This window comes from Nicotiana tabacum, chromosome 10 (assembly GCF_000715075.1).
Source record: "Nicotiana tabacum cultivar K326 chromosome 10, ASM71507v2, whole genome shotgun sequence".
Taxonomy (NCBI): Eukaryota; Viridiplantae; Streptophyta; class Magnoliopsida; order Solanales; family Solanaceae; genus Nicotiana; species Nicotiana tabacum.
This window is the reverse complement of record NC_134089.1, coordinates 81,823,126-81,840,845: the sequence shown is the minus strand read 5'-3', so window position 1 is coordinate 81,840,845 and position 17,720 is coordinate 81,823,126. Positions and strand designations below refer to the sequence as shown.

Sequence of the window (17,720 nt, the reverse complement as noted above, 5' to 3'; positions counted from 1 at the left end):
TAGAAATTATGGGCTTGACAATTGTAGGCTAGGTCCAAAATTAGGCCTAAAGATGGGTTGCTCGAGCCCAAGCTCTATTCTTTTGCCGCGAATGAGATTAAAAATACGCGCCCATTTATTAATTAGTCCTACTATTAAAATAATTATTAAAACAAAACTAACCATTAAAACAAATCTATTTTTTGTATTTTCAAACATTATATTAAAAATAAAAATACGATACTATTTTTATATTTTTTTTTAGATTAAAATGACTACAAAATATTAATGAACTTATTGTTTTTTTGTAATTTTGTTTTCTTGTAGTAAAATAGAGTAAAAGAGTCAAAATTACTTAAAATATCTATATTATGTCAAAATTACTTAAAATATATATATTATGCCTAAATTAAATATTTTTACGCTAATATATAAAAGATCTTGGGGAGGGTCAAAAATCACATGTCTACACCGCCCTTAGCAGATTCATATCAAGATCATCGGAGATATGTCACCATTTCTTTTTACTATTAAAGAATAAGAATGACTTCTCGTGGACTCCTGAGTGCGAGCAAGCACTGAAAGACTTGAAATGGTATTTGTCCAGTCCTCCTTTAATGTCTAAACCAAAGGAGAAAGAGCTATTGTTAATTTGTTTAGCGGTAATGGAAGTTACGGTAAGAAGGTATGAAATTTTCGACATATTATGTTAGTAAAATACTATCAGATGCGAAAACACGTTATCCGCACTTGAAAAAGTTGGCTCTAGCTCTCGTAGTTTCCTCTTGAAAGCTTAGACCCTACTTTTAATGTCATCCAATAGCCGTTGTGACGACTTTTCCTTGAGGAGCATTCTTCACAAACTTGAATTATCGGGTCGATTGGCTAAATGGGCAGTTGAAATTAGTGAATTTGATATTGAATATAAACCTCGCACTGTAATTAAGTCACAAGTTTTGGCCGACTTTTGATTTTAGTCTGCGGAAGATGCCTTTAGTTGAAAAGGAAGCAGTTACGGTATCAGGAACTGCCTTTGATGTATGGACCTTGTTTACAAATGGTGCATCCAACATAAAAGTTTTGGTCTTGGGATAGTATTAATCACTCATTCGGGGAAAATTCTAAGACAAACCATTCGAACTGTTCCATTGACTAACAATAAAGTCGAATATGAGGCTTTAGTTGTAGGACTATACTTGAATTAGCTCGGGCACTCAGCTCCAAAGGGATTGAAGTAAAGTGCATTTTTCAGCTAGTGGTAAATCAAATATATAGGATCTTTGGTGTCAAAGAAGAGCGCATGCAACAATATTTGAATAAAGTTCAAATTTTACTCTGTCGGTTCAGGTAGTGGTCACTAATCCATATTCCAAGAGAAGAAAGTGTGGAAGCGAAGGTGTTGGCCAACTTAGGTTCATCCACAAAAATGAAAGGAGCTGATTCCGGTGCATATTTTCAGTTATTGGAATTAGTCCTAGATGTGGATGGCTACTGCGAAGTTAACTCCACCAACCTAATCTAGGATTGAAGAAATGCATATATAGAATATTTAAGGCATGAAAAATTGCCTGATAATTCTAAAGCCTCTCTGGCATTATGAACAAAAGTTGCCCGGTATTATTTTGTTGATGGACAATTATACCGAATGTATTTTCAAGGTCCGTTGGCTCAGTATTTAGGTCCATCAGAAGCTGATTATGTGATCAGGGAAGTTCATGAAGGAGTTTTTGAAAATCACTCCGGTGCGGACTCATTGGTGCTCAAACTAATGAGAGTCGGTTATTATTAGCTCTAGATGGAGCAAGATAAAAAGGCATTTGTACAAAAGTGTGATAAGTGCCAATGTCATGCTCAACTGGTACATTAGCTGGCAGAACTTTTGCATTCAATAGCGTCACTGTGTCCATTCATAAAATGGGGGATGTATATAATTGGTCCTTTGCCTCAAGGGTCTGGACAGGTAAAATTTCTTTTAGTTTTGACTGATTATTTCACAAAATGGGTTGAAGCAGGTGCTTTCAAGAAGGTTGGAGAACAAGAAGTGATTGATTTTATTTGGGATCATATCATTTGCTGATTTGGGATACCAAAAGAAATTGCTTGTGACAACGGGCCATAAGTTATAGGTTCCAAGAATTCAAAGTTCCTAGAGGGATTGAAGATTAAATGGATCATGTTCTCCCCATACCATAAAGTGCAAACGAACAAGAAGAGTCAACTAACAAGGTGATAATTCAAAACTTCAAAAAAATTAGATGATGTTAAAGGCTTATGGCCAGAAGAGCTGGCAGACATATTGTGGGCGTATGAAACAACGACAAAATCGAGCATAGGAGAAATGCCTTTTTCCCTTGTGTACGGTGCTGAAGCTTTGATTCCAGTGGAGATAGGTGAGCCGACCATGAGGTATTCCTGAGCTAACGAGCAGGAGAATAATGAAGCAATGTTGATGAAGTTGGACTTACTTGAGGAGAATCGTAACTTGCCTTATGTAAGAATGGTGGTACAAAAGAAAAGAATGAAAATATACTACAATCACAGAGAAAATCTTCATTATTTCAAAATCAGAGACTTGGTTTTAAAGGTAACTCACAGTACACGAAAAGTCAATGCCGGAAAGCTAGGACCAACCTAGAAAAAACCTTATTGGATTTCAGATATAATAGGTAAAGATTCATATCAACTAAAAAATTAAGATGGAGTAAAATTACGCAACTGGAACGTGACTCACATAAAAAAGTACTACTGTTGAAGGTCCTAGATAGTACTAAAAGTATGTGTTGCACTCTTTTTTCCTTCGTCTAATTTTGTCTCAATTGAGTTTTTTTGTCAAGGTTTTTAATGAGGCGTAGCAATGTAAAGCGTACTCTGAATAAGGATCGTCAATAGCAACAAGAAATCCAGTGTTCAAATTCTTATACTTTGCATCTGAACACTTGGGGGGAACTACTGTATATCAGATCACTAAAAGTATCAATGAAACCGGGTACTGCTAGAACCGAGAACTATATATTGAACTTAAAATTTCAATTAGTATGAAAGACATCGAGTTAGAACCGAGAACTATATGACCTACCCCATAGAAATAAATTTTATATGTTAGCCACATGTATTGGTAGCTTTATTTACTTAAGCGAATGTATAAATTTTTTGCTCATGTAAATGTACTTTTGGAAATAGAAGGAATAACTTTTGTTTATTTCTTATTTCTCGTCCAAATGATAAGAGATGGTCTTTTTCATTTAAATGATACTTAAACTTCAAATATAAGTTCCGAAATGAACATAAGAAATGCTCTCTTTTATGAGACCCTCGTAATTAAAGGGCAAAAATCAGAAGTATGAATGTCCGGTATTAAAGTTAGTCGAATGTAAAAATTAGCAGACTTTATCAATGAAAAAATAAAAAGATGTCTTTTGCCCAAAAGTTAAATAAAAAGATGTCTTTTATTTCAAAAACGTCGAACCCAATAGAGGTTCCGGCATAATTACAAAAGGGAAAATAATATAATACATTAGTTTGCTTTATCAGCGGAGTCTGGAGGATGAGAATTCTCTGCTGCATCTTTCGGAGATGAAGATTGCTCAACATTGGGTTTAGCACCTTTGCCCTTATCTTTTTCATCATCTTCCTCGGTCTCGGAGTACTTAGAGCAAGTGCTCGAGGAGCTTGAAGTTATAGGCTGTCCAGGAATATTCTTTTAAGGCAATTGTCTCAAGTCAAGGGGTTCAGCGATGCAATCACCTATATTTGACTGCCTTCTTTAGCATCCTCCAAAGTTTTCCTCCTCATGTGATAAACTATATAAGTTTTCTCAAGCAAGAAAGAATCCTCTTGATCTCGAAGTTTGGCTTAGAGTCGTTGGATTTTCGACTGCAACCACTCGTTATCAACCTTTAAGATGTCATATGTCCAAGAAAGGTCAGTATTGGTCTTTACATGTTCATGATTTTTCTCCATGACCTTTTTGAGCCTTTCCTCTAATCTTGCCCCCTTCTCCTCGGCCGTAACAGCTTCCTCGGTTTTAGAACGTAAGTTTGCTTCCAGGTTATTGGATTTTTCCATGGAAGCAGACTCGCGTTCGGTTGCCAAAGTCACAACATCCTCGATCTCAACCCACTTGACCTTTAACTCAGCAAACTCAACTTGCAACTGAGTGGCCTCTTTGCTATGGAGCATTTTTTCTTGCTCAACTTGCTCCAATCGAGCTTCGAGTTCGTTTAGCTGAGCAAGCCTTGTCTCTAAAGCTGGGAAGCGCTCAACAAGTTGATCCCGTTCAACAACAATTTGATCTCGCTCAACAACAAGTGTCTCTTTATCCAGGATCATCTTCTGTAAGCCCTCGGAGGTGAGGAGTTTGCCTATAAAGTCGAATGTTAGAATTGCCAAAGATGATGGTTAGCAAGTGAAAAGGAAAAGGAGAAAAATGAGATGATATTTGAGCAGCAAGATGCATGTTGTTGTTCATGAAACATTCCACGGAGACACCATCCATTTTTCTCTTGTCCTTATTCGAATCAAAAGGCTTCAAGTAGTTAGCTACTCCCACCAGCTTGGAAAGCAAATGGGATTCATACAAAACCAAAAAGGTAACAATGCGTTTCACCGTTAGGGTTTTGAATAGATATCAAGAAGGCATTTTCTATGTTCCTTTATCAGGTGATCGGGGGGAACTCACATCTTCCTCTTGTTTGGTTGGGACTGGCGATGAGGCAGGAGCTAGTGATGCAAGAGTTGGAGTTGGAATATAAGTTGATGGAGCATCAAAAGCGGAACCCTTCTGATCGGAGGCAGTAACTGGATCCCGAAAGCAAGATTCAGCATTCTCAACCAAGTCGAACGCAGTAAAGAGTCCTTTTACATTCTCCTGTTGAGCTAAGGGAGTTCTTCTTTTTCTTCATCTCTGAAGAGAAACTGTTTCATCATCGTCTTCGATTTCATCTTCGTCAAGGACCATTGTGGTTGGTCCTTCTAGGATCTCTGTTGTGACTAGAGGTTTCTCCTTAACCTCAGCCTTAGAGGTATGCTTTCTTTTCAGTTTTTCCCCTCAAGCTGAGGACTTAGAGAAGATGTGCCTTCATCGGAAGCAAGAGCGGTATCACGAGCCCTCTTCTAGTTAAGGGCTTCTTAAATCCGTTGTTGGGACACCTTCAAGTCATGTGAAAATATGATGGTATGACAGACAAAAATCCCTTCGGAAGGCCTACATATTTTCGAAAGAGGTATAAAATTCTTTATTGCATAGAGTTAAGAGTTAATAAAGGAAATGGAAAGTTTTTATCACCATGGTTCTTGGCCTTCAACTTGAACCTAATTGAAATTCCCTTCCACTTATGGGAGTCCGGTGTAAAAGTATCTAGAATTTTTTGAACTGATTGTGTTAGGTTCCTAACTGCTGGAGGAACCCAACGGGTGGCTGAAATGAGAGAAAATGAAGTTTAGTAAGAGGGGAATTTCCTTTAACATAGTAAAAGAAGGATGCTAAAAAAGCTTACGAGTGTAGTCCCAGGATTTGGGGATAGGAGATGTTGACGCCGGTAAAATATCCCCGGGAGAGATAACAACAAACCTCTCCATCCAACTACGGTTGTTATCTTTATCAACACTGGTAACAATGGCATGGTGACCGCGTTTGCTGAGTTTGATCATGCCTCCACGAAAAATCTTAGGGGCATAGAGGTTGATCATATGAGCAAGAGTAAAAGTTTCCTGAGCCAGGGAACATAGGAATCGAAGTCAAGCCACGTGCGCCATATTGCCGGTCCTAGTTGAGCCAAATAAACACGGTAGCTCCAACAAAACTCCAAGATGATTGGGTCTATTTCCTTGCTAAGTCTTAAAGTGAAATGGTTTGTGTAAACTTACATTTACTCTAGTTTACTGAATGAAATCCTTTCCACTTCACTGGGGGATAAAACCTCAATATTCTTTCATCCACAATCCTCTTTTACAACAGGAATACTGGCCTGGCGAATAGAAGAAGGATATTCACCAACAGCTCAGTTTCTATTGTTGTTGGGTCAGAAGATTCCTTTAGAACATGAGATCCATTTACAAGAGAACTGAGAAGGGATGATCGTGTTAGTAAAGGGAGGACCGATGCGGGTTTTTTAGACTTGTTCTTCTTGAATGGACCGCCACCGATACAAGTTCCTAGGTAACTGGAGGAAGAAGTAGCAGAAGACATAGTGATGAAAATTATGAATTTGTAAGTTTTTGTTGAGAATAAGAGAATTGCAGAAAAAGTTTTAGGAAGACTCAAAGAAGAAAGTTTGTAAAAGTGAAAGTTGAAAGTGGTAAAAAGGAAATAAGTTTATAGGCAGAGGAATGCAAGGCCATCATTACCTAGGTAACTGGCGAAAATACTTGTCGAATCACGGGACAATACGTGTTCAACTCTTTAAATGCAAAGAGATGTGCGTCCTTTCAAGTGTCAGAAATCATTCAAAAACTTCTTCACCAAGAAAAGAGGTCTTATCTACTTCTCGGTCACATCAAAATTGAGTCACCAGAAAATAGAGGGGCTATTCGTATGAGGTAAAATTAACGAAAGGCGGGTGAACGTTCGTCGAATTGACACGTGGTAGTAAAGATAGTTAGAATATGAGTCAGCAAATAGTTGACACGAGGTACAAGCATCTAACCGGTATTGTATGAGTTCCGAAGACATCAAAACTGGAGGGGAGAATTTGAAACCAAGGTACAAGTTAAAGAAGGCAGTATTACAAGAGCAACCATTACAGATACATTTTTATTTTTCTATTCTCTTGTAATAATTTGTGAAAAAACAAAACACAAAATTTATTTATATATAATATTGGACAATGTTGTTGATAAAATCAGCGTCTCTAGCGGTTAACCTAGCTCTCACATGTTCAAGTTTCTATGTGCATTCATTAAGCTAGTATTTGGACATAGATTTAGTTGATTTTTTTTTTTTAAAAAAAAAAAGAGATTTTAAAGTTGTGTTGAAAAAATAATTTTTGAAAGTTGGAGTTGTATTTGAACATATATTATATTTGAAAAAGAAAGTGAAAATTTTGAGTGGAAGAACATTTTCATCAAAAAAAAACTGCTCTAAACTAGTTTTTAGGAAATTAAAAAAAAATCAAACTTTTTGCAAAAACTAATCATGTTCCATGAGCAAACATTGTTTTCAAATATTTTCTGGAAAAAAAAAGAAAGAAACAACCAAAATTTATGGCCAAACGAGAGCTTAAGTTTGTATTTCTCGGTCAACAAATGAGACTGGAAACAACGTTGTTTTAAGTAGGGGTGTTCATGGTTCGGTTTGGATCGATTTTTCCTTAAAAAGAAACCAAACCAAGTAAGTCATTTTTTCAAAATATTGGAACCAAACCAAACCAATATGCTGGTTTTTTTATCACTTCGGTTTATGTTGGTTTTACGGATTTTTATCGATTTTTCTTAAAGATGAGATATACATTACCTAACACATATTCCGGTGATAACATTTTTAACGTAACAATATCAAGCCAATTGTTCTTTTGAGAAATATGTTATTTACAAATGTATACTGATGATAGTTGAATCAAATAGTGATTAATAATTTAATGACTCAATTAACAATAGAGTATTTTAACATGAACTAGATTCTCATACTTAGCAAAAGAAAACTACAACTAGATTGAAAGTAGTTTTATTATTTGTTGCAAATATATATATATATATATATATATATATATATATATATATATATATATATATATATATATATATATATAGGTGTAATAATAAATTTTAAATAGCTACTTCTATAGTCGGTTTGGTTCGATTTTTTCGGTTATTTTTTAATTAAAACCAAAACCAAACCAAAAAATATCAATTTTTTAGTCGGTTCGGTTTGCTTTGATTTTTCGGATTTTTATGAACACCTCTAGTTTTAAGCCTTATTTATGGGGCATTTGCATATGTACCCGCTTTTTGGGTCATTTTTAACTTGTGCCCGTTTTGCAAAAAAAAAATTACAAGCGTACCCACTTTTTCGCGTAACTTCAGCATACATGACTGAAGTAGCAAAGACAATCACACAAAACTTCAGCATTCTAGTAGACGGGCCTGAAGCAGCAAAAATTGCTGAACCAAGTGTGCTGAAGTTTTTGTTTGTAATTGCTGGACTTAAGCATAATAATTTAAGTTTTGTTCTCTATTTGCTAAAGTTTTTGTTTGTAATTGCACTAAATAAGCTGAAGGTTTTTTGTCCTGGATTCATTAGTTTTGCCATTAAGCTTTTTCAAAAACTTCAACAAAAGATACTGAGGTTATTTAGTTCATTTATAAAAACTTCAGTACTTGATAAGCTGAAATTTTTATCCTGGATTCAATAGTTTTGTCGTAAAGCTTTTTCAAAAACTTCAGCATAGATGCTGAAGTTATTTAGTTCATTATAAAAATTTCAGCACTAAATAAACTGAAGTTTTTATGTCCTGGATGAAAGCTTTTTCAAAAACTTCAGCAGAAGATGCTGAAGTTATTTAGTCCATTTATAAAAACTTCAGCACTATATAAGCTGAAGTTTTTGAAAAAGTTTTCTAACATACTAGATAAATAATCAGATTGTCAACAGTATCTAAATCATAAATTTTGGAAATAATAAACGTGAAAAGAACAGAATTATCATGAAAAGAATCACTAAGTATGACCTTAAACTTTCTGTATGTAGAAATATTCACAAATTATTGTCTACTAACTTACGTAATTATTTATAATTTATTTTTAAATAATCTGATAAACATACTTATGGCAATCATCCCATGAACTGAAGTTTCATAGCAGCAGAAGAAAGAAGAAGAAGAAGAAGAAGAAGAAGAAGAAAACGAAGGAGGAGAAATGAGGCTGAAGTTGTTTAAAAAATGGGTACAAGTTAAAACTTTTAAAAATATGGGTATAGATTAAATGAGGGCGACCAAATAGGGCATTTCGTACAATTTTTACCTCATTTGTACACAAAGAAATGGAATACCTGACTGAACTTTAGCATTAAACCGGCATGACCTCTTAAATTAAAAGAAATTACCATTTTTTTTTTCTCCAAATATTACCATATCATATTAGCAAATTTGGAGAGAAGAACAGAAACTCTAGTTCGGTAACTCGTCGAAAACAATCGTATTGATGTATTCGTGTAGATATCAATACCTCTCGCAAAAAAAAAAAAAAAAAAAATTCTTCGTACACCACACTGGTAATCAAAGACAGTTGCTTTACATATTCTCCTCAAATTTGCCAACTGTGTCTGATGGTCGAAGGGATTGAAAATACAGGCGCAAATGAGATGCAAGTAATATGCTTTATTGTACCCCATTGAGGTTATTATGCACTAGATTCTCACTTTTAAAGAATTTTGAGCTTAAAACACGATTGTCAGCAAAATGATCAAGTAGATCTTAGGAAAAAATGATATTGTATAGCCACCGTAAAAATAATAGCAAAAAATATATAAAATATTATATATATATATACACACACACATTTTGTATGTTATATACAAAAATTATACAAAATTTATACACTTTTTCGGCTACTAAATGTAAATAATTTCTGGCGCAGGTTAAAAGTGATAATAACCCCAGATCTTACTTGAAAATCCCTTAACAATTCAGTTCTGCAGTATTTTCTATCTCATGTTTTTTTAAGGGATTTTTTCCTTCATATACCATATATGAAACTTTATTACCAAATATGTGCATAGTTTCTAATTTACCCGCTATGTTCACAGTTTTTCTACAATTATTATACCATTCATTAAATACTAATTATTAGTATCTGAATCTTCCTAATTAGGCGCGCTACAAATCAGGAACAGAATATTCTAATTGATTTAGGGACTTTCAGATCAAATTTGAAACGCAAATCCTATATCTTCAATTTAAAATCGAATTACATAGACTCTTTTCTGCAAAAACTCTGTTCTTCGATATTTTTCTTTAAGCCACAAATAAAAAAAAGACAAAATCGTCAACAAATTCGAATCAAATTATAGAAATTAGTTCTGCAAAAAGCTCAGTTCGTCGACATTCTCTTTACATCTCTCTCTATTTCTCAATCGCAAAATTCAGTAATACAAAACAAATGAAAAGAGAGCAGCAATTCCACCATTGACAGCCATTAAAAAGCTTGAAAGCTTTGAATTCAAATTTGGATTTTCAAAAAACATTATTTGTTTGGGGTGGGTGTTGTTGAAAATAATCAGGAATATGGTTTGGAGTTTATATTTCAATTTTTAGGGGTTTTGGTGAAGATTAGACTTGGTTTTGACTGAATTTCAGATTGAAACTCGAAGAAGAAGAAGAAGAAGACATATTGCAGAAATTGTAGATAAATTGTAGATTATTTGTATTCTGATTGTAGATGCTTTATTTTCTGTTTTCACAAATAAAAAAATGGCTAAAACTTCTACAAATCTTCTGAAAAAACGCAATTATGTCAAAAATTCCAATTATGCTACAATTGAATGGGAATTGAGATATAAAAATTCAATGTACCCAGTTTGTAGATATTTTGTAGATAAATTGTAGATTATTTGTATTCTAATTGTAGATGCTTTGTTTTCTGTTTTCACAAATCAAAAACGACTAAAACTTCTACAAATCTTCTGCGAAAAACGTAATTATGTCGAAAATCCCAATTAAACTACAATCCAATGGGAATTGGGATATTAAAATTCAATATACCCAGTTTGTAGATATTTTGTAGATGAATTGTAGATTATTTGTATTCTGATTGTAGATGCATTGTTTTCTGTTTTCACAAATCCAAAACGACTAAAACTTCTACAAAATCTTCTGCAAAAAACGCAATTATGTCGAAAATACCAATTAAGCTACAATTGAATGGAAATTGGGATATAAAAATTCAATGTACCCAGTTTGTAGATATTTTGTAGATAAATTGTAGATTATTTGTATTCTGATTATAGATGCTTTGTTTTCTGTTTTCACAAATCAAAAACGACTAAAACTTCTACAAATCTTCTGCAAAAAACGCAATTATATCGAAAATTCCAATTATGCTATTAGACGAATCTTTATGATTTAAGAAGAATAAATATTGAAATAACACATGAAGCTAAGTTAAAGCTTGTGACAACTTGTACATATAATGTGCAAAAATCTCCAACGCAAAAGAAGAGTGTCCAGCTAGTGAAACCTGGGAACAACAGATTTTGCAGATCTGAATGAATTTAACTAAAACATCCTTCAACTCCAACCCGAAAGAATTGCGTTCTGGATATTCTACACAACTAAAACGTAAAGCAATGCTCATTCTGGAAGCCCAAGAATCAATTTCTGGACTGATAAGCTATATAGATTTCAAAGAACCGAACGCCTAGTGAACAGTTCTAATTTTAGTATTAACAGACCATGTTACAACCTCGTCTTTGTATGGAATTTCCTGATAAACAAATCAGCCACATTATCGATCTCGTCTTCTAGTACGAAATTCAGTCCTTCTTCCTCTTTGAAATTTCTCACCATATCTATAGCTGATGCATTTGGATCGCCTAAATATTCATCCTCTTCATCGAACAACGAATGTGTCAAATCCGGATACTTATCATCATAATCATCATACTTTTCGCCGTTGCTCAATACTTTATGTTTAATAACAGTACATAAACGTGGGTGAGGGTTTGGAAGAGAGAAACGCGGGAGGGGTGAGATATACGGTACCTTGAATTAAGGAGAGATATATGCTGCACTAATTGTACCCTTAAAATACACTATGGTATAGAATTAGTAATTTGGTATACTAAATGTAATTATATCAAACCTTAAACATTGAGGGTAATAAGGTTTCTTATATGGTATAGGAATGCAAAAGTTCCTTTTTTTAATATTGGAAACTCCTGTAGTAAATTGAAAGATCCATAGCATTTGAGTTAATCAGACCAAGAGTACAATTCCCATAGATAGCCACACAATGTCACCAGCCCAGAACTGTGGTCAACAGTGAGTCTCATTGCACAGTCCAGAACCTAATGTGTTTGGCATGTGTAGCACCACTGGCACAAGATCACAAGATCAGTGTTGCGATTAAATCAGGTTTTTACAAGATTAGGGACAACCCCTAATTCTACTGGCGAAAATAAGAAACAAAATAAAATATATCCAGAACAAAGCCATCGCGGTTAAATTTTTTTGCATCCTAATGTAACAACTTTTTCCTTCTATTCACATGCCAATTTGGTGTCGAAGCTGCTCAAGCATATAGCAAAAGCCTGAACTGCAGACAGTGGATACCTGTAATCCATAGTGAACATATCTTTGCCTATCTTTCCAAATTGCAGGATGACTTTGTCATGATCTGATTGACTTGACCGAGAGGTTGTGGGTCCGCCAGCAGGTGGTTGGTTGGCGGCAATCAACTGAAAATTCTTTACAGATGCAACTGTCACTCGTCCTCGAAAGTTTAGGCACCAGCACTGCAGTTGTTCATGCCAACGCGGAGACTTATTCTTTAGAACCAAGGGTTTTGCATTGCTATCATCTCCCTCGTTGGATGATGCTCTAACAATTTCAGAAAACCGTGAGCTACTGAAATCAGTAGAATGATCAAGCGACTTTGAGAAAGAGATACTTCGGAATGAATCCTCAAGGGACCTTGAGAGAAGCTCTGGTTGGCCAGGCACAGAACCGCCAACATCAAGTGCTGAGGCAGGAATTGAGTGCATGACACAGTTCATTTTCCGCGGGCCCCTTGTTCCAAGAACATTTAGCTCGTATTTGATCTGAGCTATGCTGTAGCTTCCAGTTGGGACTTTAGGAGAGACTTTCTTGGAGAATCTACGGCTTGTGCGGCCGGGAGGGGGAATGTTCGCGGAGGTGCATGGAGGCTGTGTGTCATATATAACGAATTTTGTACCCAGAAAATTTGACCTGCAATGAACGGCGGTATTATGTGATCAGGAAACACTTTCTGATTAGTCATATACTTAATAACAATGTAATCATGACAAAAAAAGGGCATATAAGCACTACAAAGCTGAGTTAGATGAAAACATATAGTATAACACAAGATCTGGGGTTATACTATTTGTATCAATCAAACCTATAGCAGAAGGCTACAGTTATAGTCAGATTCAGCTATATCAATGAGCAGAATGCACTACATTTACATTTCTTTCCCTTTCCCTTTCCCTTAAGGAAATTTGATTCTTTCTGGCTGGATTTGATTTTTTTCCTGATGTATGTATTAAATGCATTAACTAAAGTACTCAATAATTTCAATCCTTTTGAGATGCTCACGCTTAGTATTTGATGTGAGGTTAACTTGTGAGAAACCTTTTCTCTTTGATAAGTGTTAAGGGGTAAAGACTTGTCTTTGTTTTACATTAGTATTTCCTGAAACATCCCGCAAAAAAGATATGGCGAAAAAGAAAATGAACAGCTCCTCAGCTTTACCTTAATTTTCCAACGTAAGTGTTGCTTGATCTCGAGATGTTTTCTGCATTCATGGAGATAACATACTCCGTGCAAGTAGTCCGCCTTGTTCTCTTTGCAGAGAGAAGGAACTTCCCATTTTCAACTAGTAAAGCTACAAATGAAGCAGAGGTTTTCATCAAACTCTGGAAAACTTTCTAGGCAACAAAGCAAAAAAATCTCAAATCACAACTGGAAATATAAGTACTAAGGAAATCATACATCGCCGCTGTGCCCTAGAAAAGACTTTAATAATGAATCCTTACCAGGACTGAGACACAAGAAAAGATGGTAAGTCAAATTAGATTTATCCCTCTTGATGAAGCATTGAATCATTCCGTCACGAGGCCCAGGCTGAAAAATGAAATAAACAAACTAGTCAATTCTCCTCCAAAAGATTAGCCAATACTCTTCTCCACTATGTGAGTTGGGCTTCCTTACCTGCTTTAACGACACCGGGAAAGTAAGCTTTCCACAAACTTCAGGACTTCTTACAATTTCCTGGCACATAATCCTCCATGACCTGCAAACTGAAGCACATGCTACAACATGCTTACGAGCAGGCCATGTGTTCTCGCTCTCTTCTAATCTTCTAATTACATCAAAAAGTAGTTCTGGTGGGAGATTAGCCCAACAACTGTTCTGGACAACAACAGGCTGGTCGCTTAAGTCATGAAATGAACCATGTGATTTACCCCTTTGATGACCAGAGAGCCTTACGTCAAAGCTTCGCCTGGATAAGCTGCCAAAGCTATCTCTTACATCCCGAACTATACTGCGGAACGACATCTAATACCAACACTTACAGATACAAGTCCAAACACCAGAACAACTGGTACTGCTCTTTCTGCTCTTCCTTAAAAGATGAGCCTTTTTCCAGTAAACTGAAGCAAACTTGTCAAAGGACAAGGCTGCAAAAGAACAAACACCAAATCATGTTCCACTAGCGAGAAGAATAAGTTGCTAAGAAGAAAAGCAAAGAGAGAGAAGCACGAAAGGCATATAAAGAGAAAAGAAAAAGGAAAAGCCAGAAAAGGAAAAAAGAGAGTAGAAAAAAAGATAGTTTCACAAGGACACCAAAGTACAGTAAATCACATGAGATTTATCAGATACAAACTTCTTAAGATTCTTAAAGTGATGCTAGTTGTCTTTGCTTAGTTGCAAGACAAGAACTGATGGAACATAGAAAGATAACTGCTTTTCTGATGTAGCACTGTTTTAGCAATTCCAGCACATAGAAAAAGAAGCAGGAAAACCAAAACTTATTCCACCCGCCTTCTAGTTCAGAAAAGGATAAATTCAACTACTTGTTGGGATATCAGAAAATATCTTGATTTAAATGTAAAAAAATAAAAATAAACTATCTATGCAAAGAATCTTAAAGATGATTCAGAAATTGTACTTTACACATGATGTAAAATCCCATAAACAGCTGAAAACTATGTCGCTCGGACTCTTCCGAAAATTTTACCTCCAAAAATAGTGTATTTTTGGAGAATCCGACACGGGTGCGGCATAATTTTGGAGAGTCCGCAACATAGGCCGAAAGAACAGGCTGAATCTAAGAAAACAAGGATAGTCTTTCAAGTACCAGATGAAAAAGAAAATACTTTCTTTAAAGGTCCAGGTTTATAAAGTTTTCATGAATCCTCCACCTCTTTTATTTTCCTTAGCCTAGTGATTTCGAGCCTCGAAGCTATTGCTTTGAACTTTCTTTTTCTAGTCAGAAGCATAGCTTTTTTATTATTCATTTACAAAAAAACTTATGATTTTGTCTTTTAACTTCAAATTTTCTTTCTCGGGCCGTTTATGACTCAAAAGATTAGGTTTTGTCTCCCTAATTATCTGTGTACAAACCATAGATTCGTGAGATTTACTACTTTAACATATATCTATACTAATGAGTTAGCCCTATTAAGACAAACCTGTTAAAGTCTTGTAACCTAAATCAAAAATTGAAGCCCAAAATTCCAAAAAGACACAAACTTTATACCAGTTAGTATCAAATAAATCAAAAGTAAGGAGCAAAACCCTCTCCCAAAAGACTTCAATTTTATAGAAAAAAGATCCTCATATACCCAGAAAAACTGGCATAAATAAATACAAAAAATAAAACAGAGCTAGAGAGACTTAAAAGACAAGATCTGAAGGTGAAAAATCAAGAATCAGAATCAGAGATCTGTACCTTAAGACGAAGAAGAACAAAGTCAACTTCGAAACCCAAAAGTAAAAATTGATGACCAAAAATAAAATTCAGAGACCTTTGCAAAAGAGAGAAGAAAAGTGGGTCAACATCCAAGAAATGTTATATATCAACTAGTCTTTCGGTTGGGTTTGGAATAAATACAACTATATCTCAATGAATGAAATAAAGAGAAGATGAAGACAAAAGAAAGAAAGAAGAGGAAAAGCTGTATTGCATACTTTTCAGTAGAGTAGTAGTAATAGTAGAATTGTTTAATGGAGGTAGATATTGCAAATAGGAGTATTAAATTGGTCACTACGTGAGCAGAACACAGCAACTACCATGAAAAATGGGAAATTGGAGCTTTTGACTTTTTGGTCTCTCCAGTTTATGATGTTTTTATTTCGTCTCCTTTTTTGGTTAATTAATTGAGAGTAGTAGATAAACCTATAACTGCGTCATAATTATTTATTATAAATATTAAATTTGTTTGGTAAAAAACTATTAGCTATCAAAATAATTGAAATATCCTAAAAGTTGTTTATGGAAAAATATATCTTGAAGTATATATTAACAAGAAGAAGGTAGAACGACTATACTTGACACGAATTAGTTATACCTCTAAATTATTCGTGATCTTAATCACCCTGTACTTGGCATTTTGAGAGTCATTACCTCCCTGGACGCTGATGTGGCAAAGAGTGTGGGTGCACTTTCTTTTAAGCGTGTGAGAATAAAGAAAAATTAAAAAATCAGCTTCCAAGGAGTTTTTTTTAAAACATTTAATTATCGTATAGTCATATATTTTGATTTATTTGTTACAATTATGTATTTCTTATTGCTTCATCTTAACATATAATGTGGACTTTACTTTAACTTTTATTTTTTTTTAATTTTTTTCATAGATATAATGTTTATTTGTTCCAACTGTATTTTTTTGGGGGCCAAACTTGTAAAAGTTTGGTTTGAATTCCATCATTTTAGCTAAATAGAAAACTTTTAGCAAAAATAATGGAGTACGAGTTGTGTATTTTCTATTGTTTTTTCTTTAGATATAATATTTATTTATTTTAATTGTGTGTTTTTATTTTCGAATCAAATAAGTAAAAAAATGGCTACAATTCCATTATTTTTTACCAAGTAAAAATGTATAGCCAAAATAATGAACTTGCAAATGTACACTCTTTTTATTTCTTCTTTTGATGCAATGACTATTTGTTTCAACTATGTATTTTTACTTTTTCCGATAATATCTGTGAAAAAATATTTTTAGAGCTCCATAATTTAGAGCTATATAAAAATTTTAGCCAAAATAATAAAAATCAAAATATATATTTTTTATATCTTTTTAGATACCTTGATTATTTATTTCAACTGTATAAATCTTTATTTTCAGTTATAATAAAAACTTTATTATTTTTAGCCAAATAAAAAAAATAGCCTAAACAATGTAGTTCTAGCCAAGTTTAATTATAAATATTATTCGAAAAAAGATTATCTTAAAAAGTAACACACTTAAAAATATATAAAATATATTTTATTTTTAAAAAAATGCCACATGGACAGGAAAATCTATGTGGAAGGCGAGTGCATGCCACTTTCCTAGGATGAGATCGTCCAAGAGGATAACATCTATCAAATAACCAAGTCTAAGGGGGTAATTAAGACCACTGATAATTCAAGGATGTAAGCAATAATATGTGCCAAGTTTAGTAGGGTTTTAAGGTATTTTGCACGCGTGCACACACACACACACACACACACACACACACACACACACACACATATATATATATATATATATATATTTCCTAGGATGAGATCGTTCAAGGGGTAACATCTATCGAATAACCAAGTATAAGGGGGTAATTAAGACCATTGATAATTCAAGAAGCAATAATGCGTGCCAAGTTTAGCAAGGTTTTAAGGTATTTTGCATATATTATATATAAAGCCGAGGACTTAAATTTCAATAACGATGAAGTGCTACTAGAAGGGAAAGGCCTTTAGGAGAGAGAGATACATCTCGTCCAAAATCACTAATTAAAATCATAGTAACATAAAAATGCATTGTGCAATACTTGAAAGCTTCTTTTTATACTCCAGCAAGGTGG

At 34.4% G+C, this 17,720-nt stretch overlaps 1 protein-coding gene across 1 annotated transcript; it reads right to left on the bottom strand.

Moving 5' to 3' along the window:
* Positions 1-11,854: 11,854 nt before the first annotated feature.
* On the bottom strand, positions 11,855-15,925 carry LOC107824865 (tubby-like F-box protein 14). The gene is made up of 5 exons (XM_016651673.2): positions 15,607-15,925; positions 13,863-14,332; positions 13,688-13,775; positions 13,404-13,536; positions 11,855-12,878 (listed from the first exon to the last, which is right to left on the bottom strand). Exons 2-5 carry the CDS (start codon positions 14,208-14,210, stop codon positions 12,170-12,172), a joined length of 1,278 nt encoding a protein of 425 aa, XP_016507159.2. The 5' UTR covers positions 14,211-14,332; positions 15,607-15,925; the 3' UTR covers positions 11,855-12,169.
* Between the last annotated feature and the right edge of the window lie 1,795 nt (positions 15,926-17,720).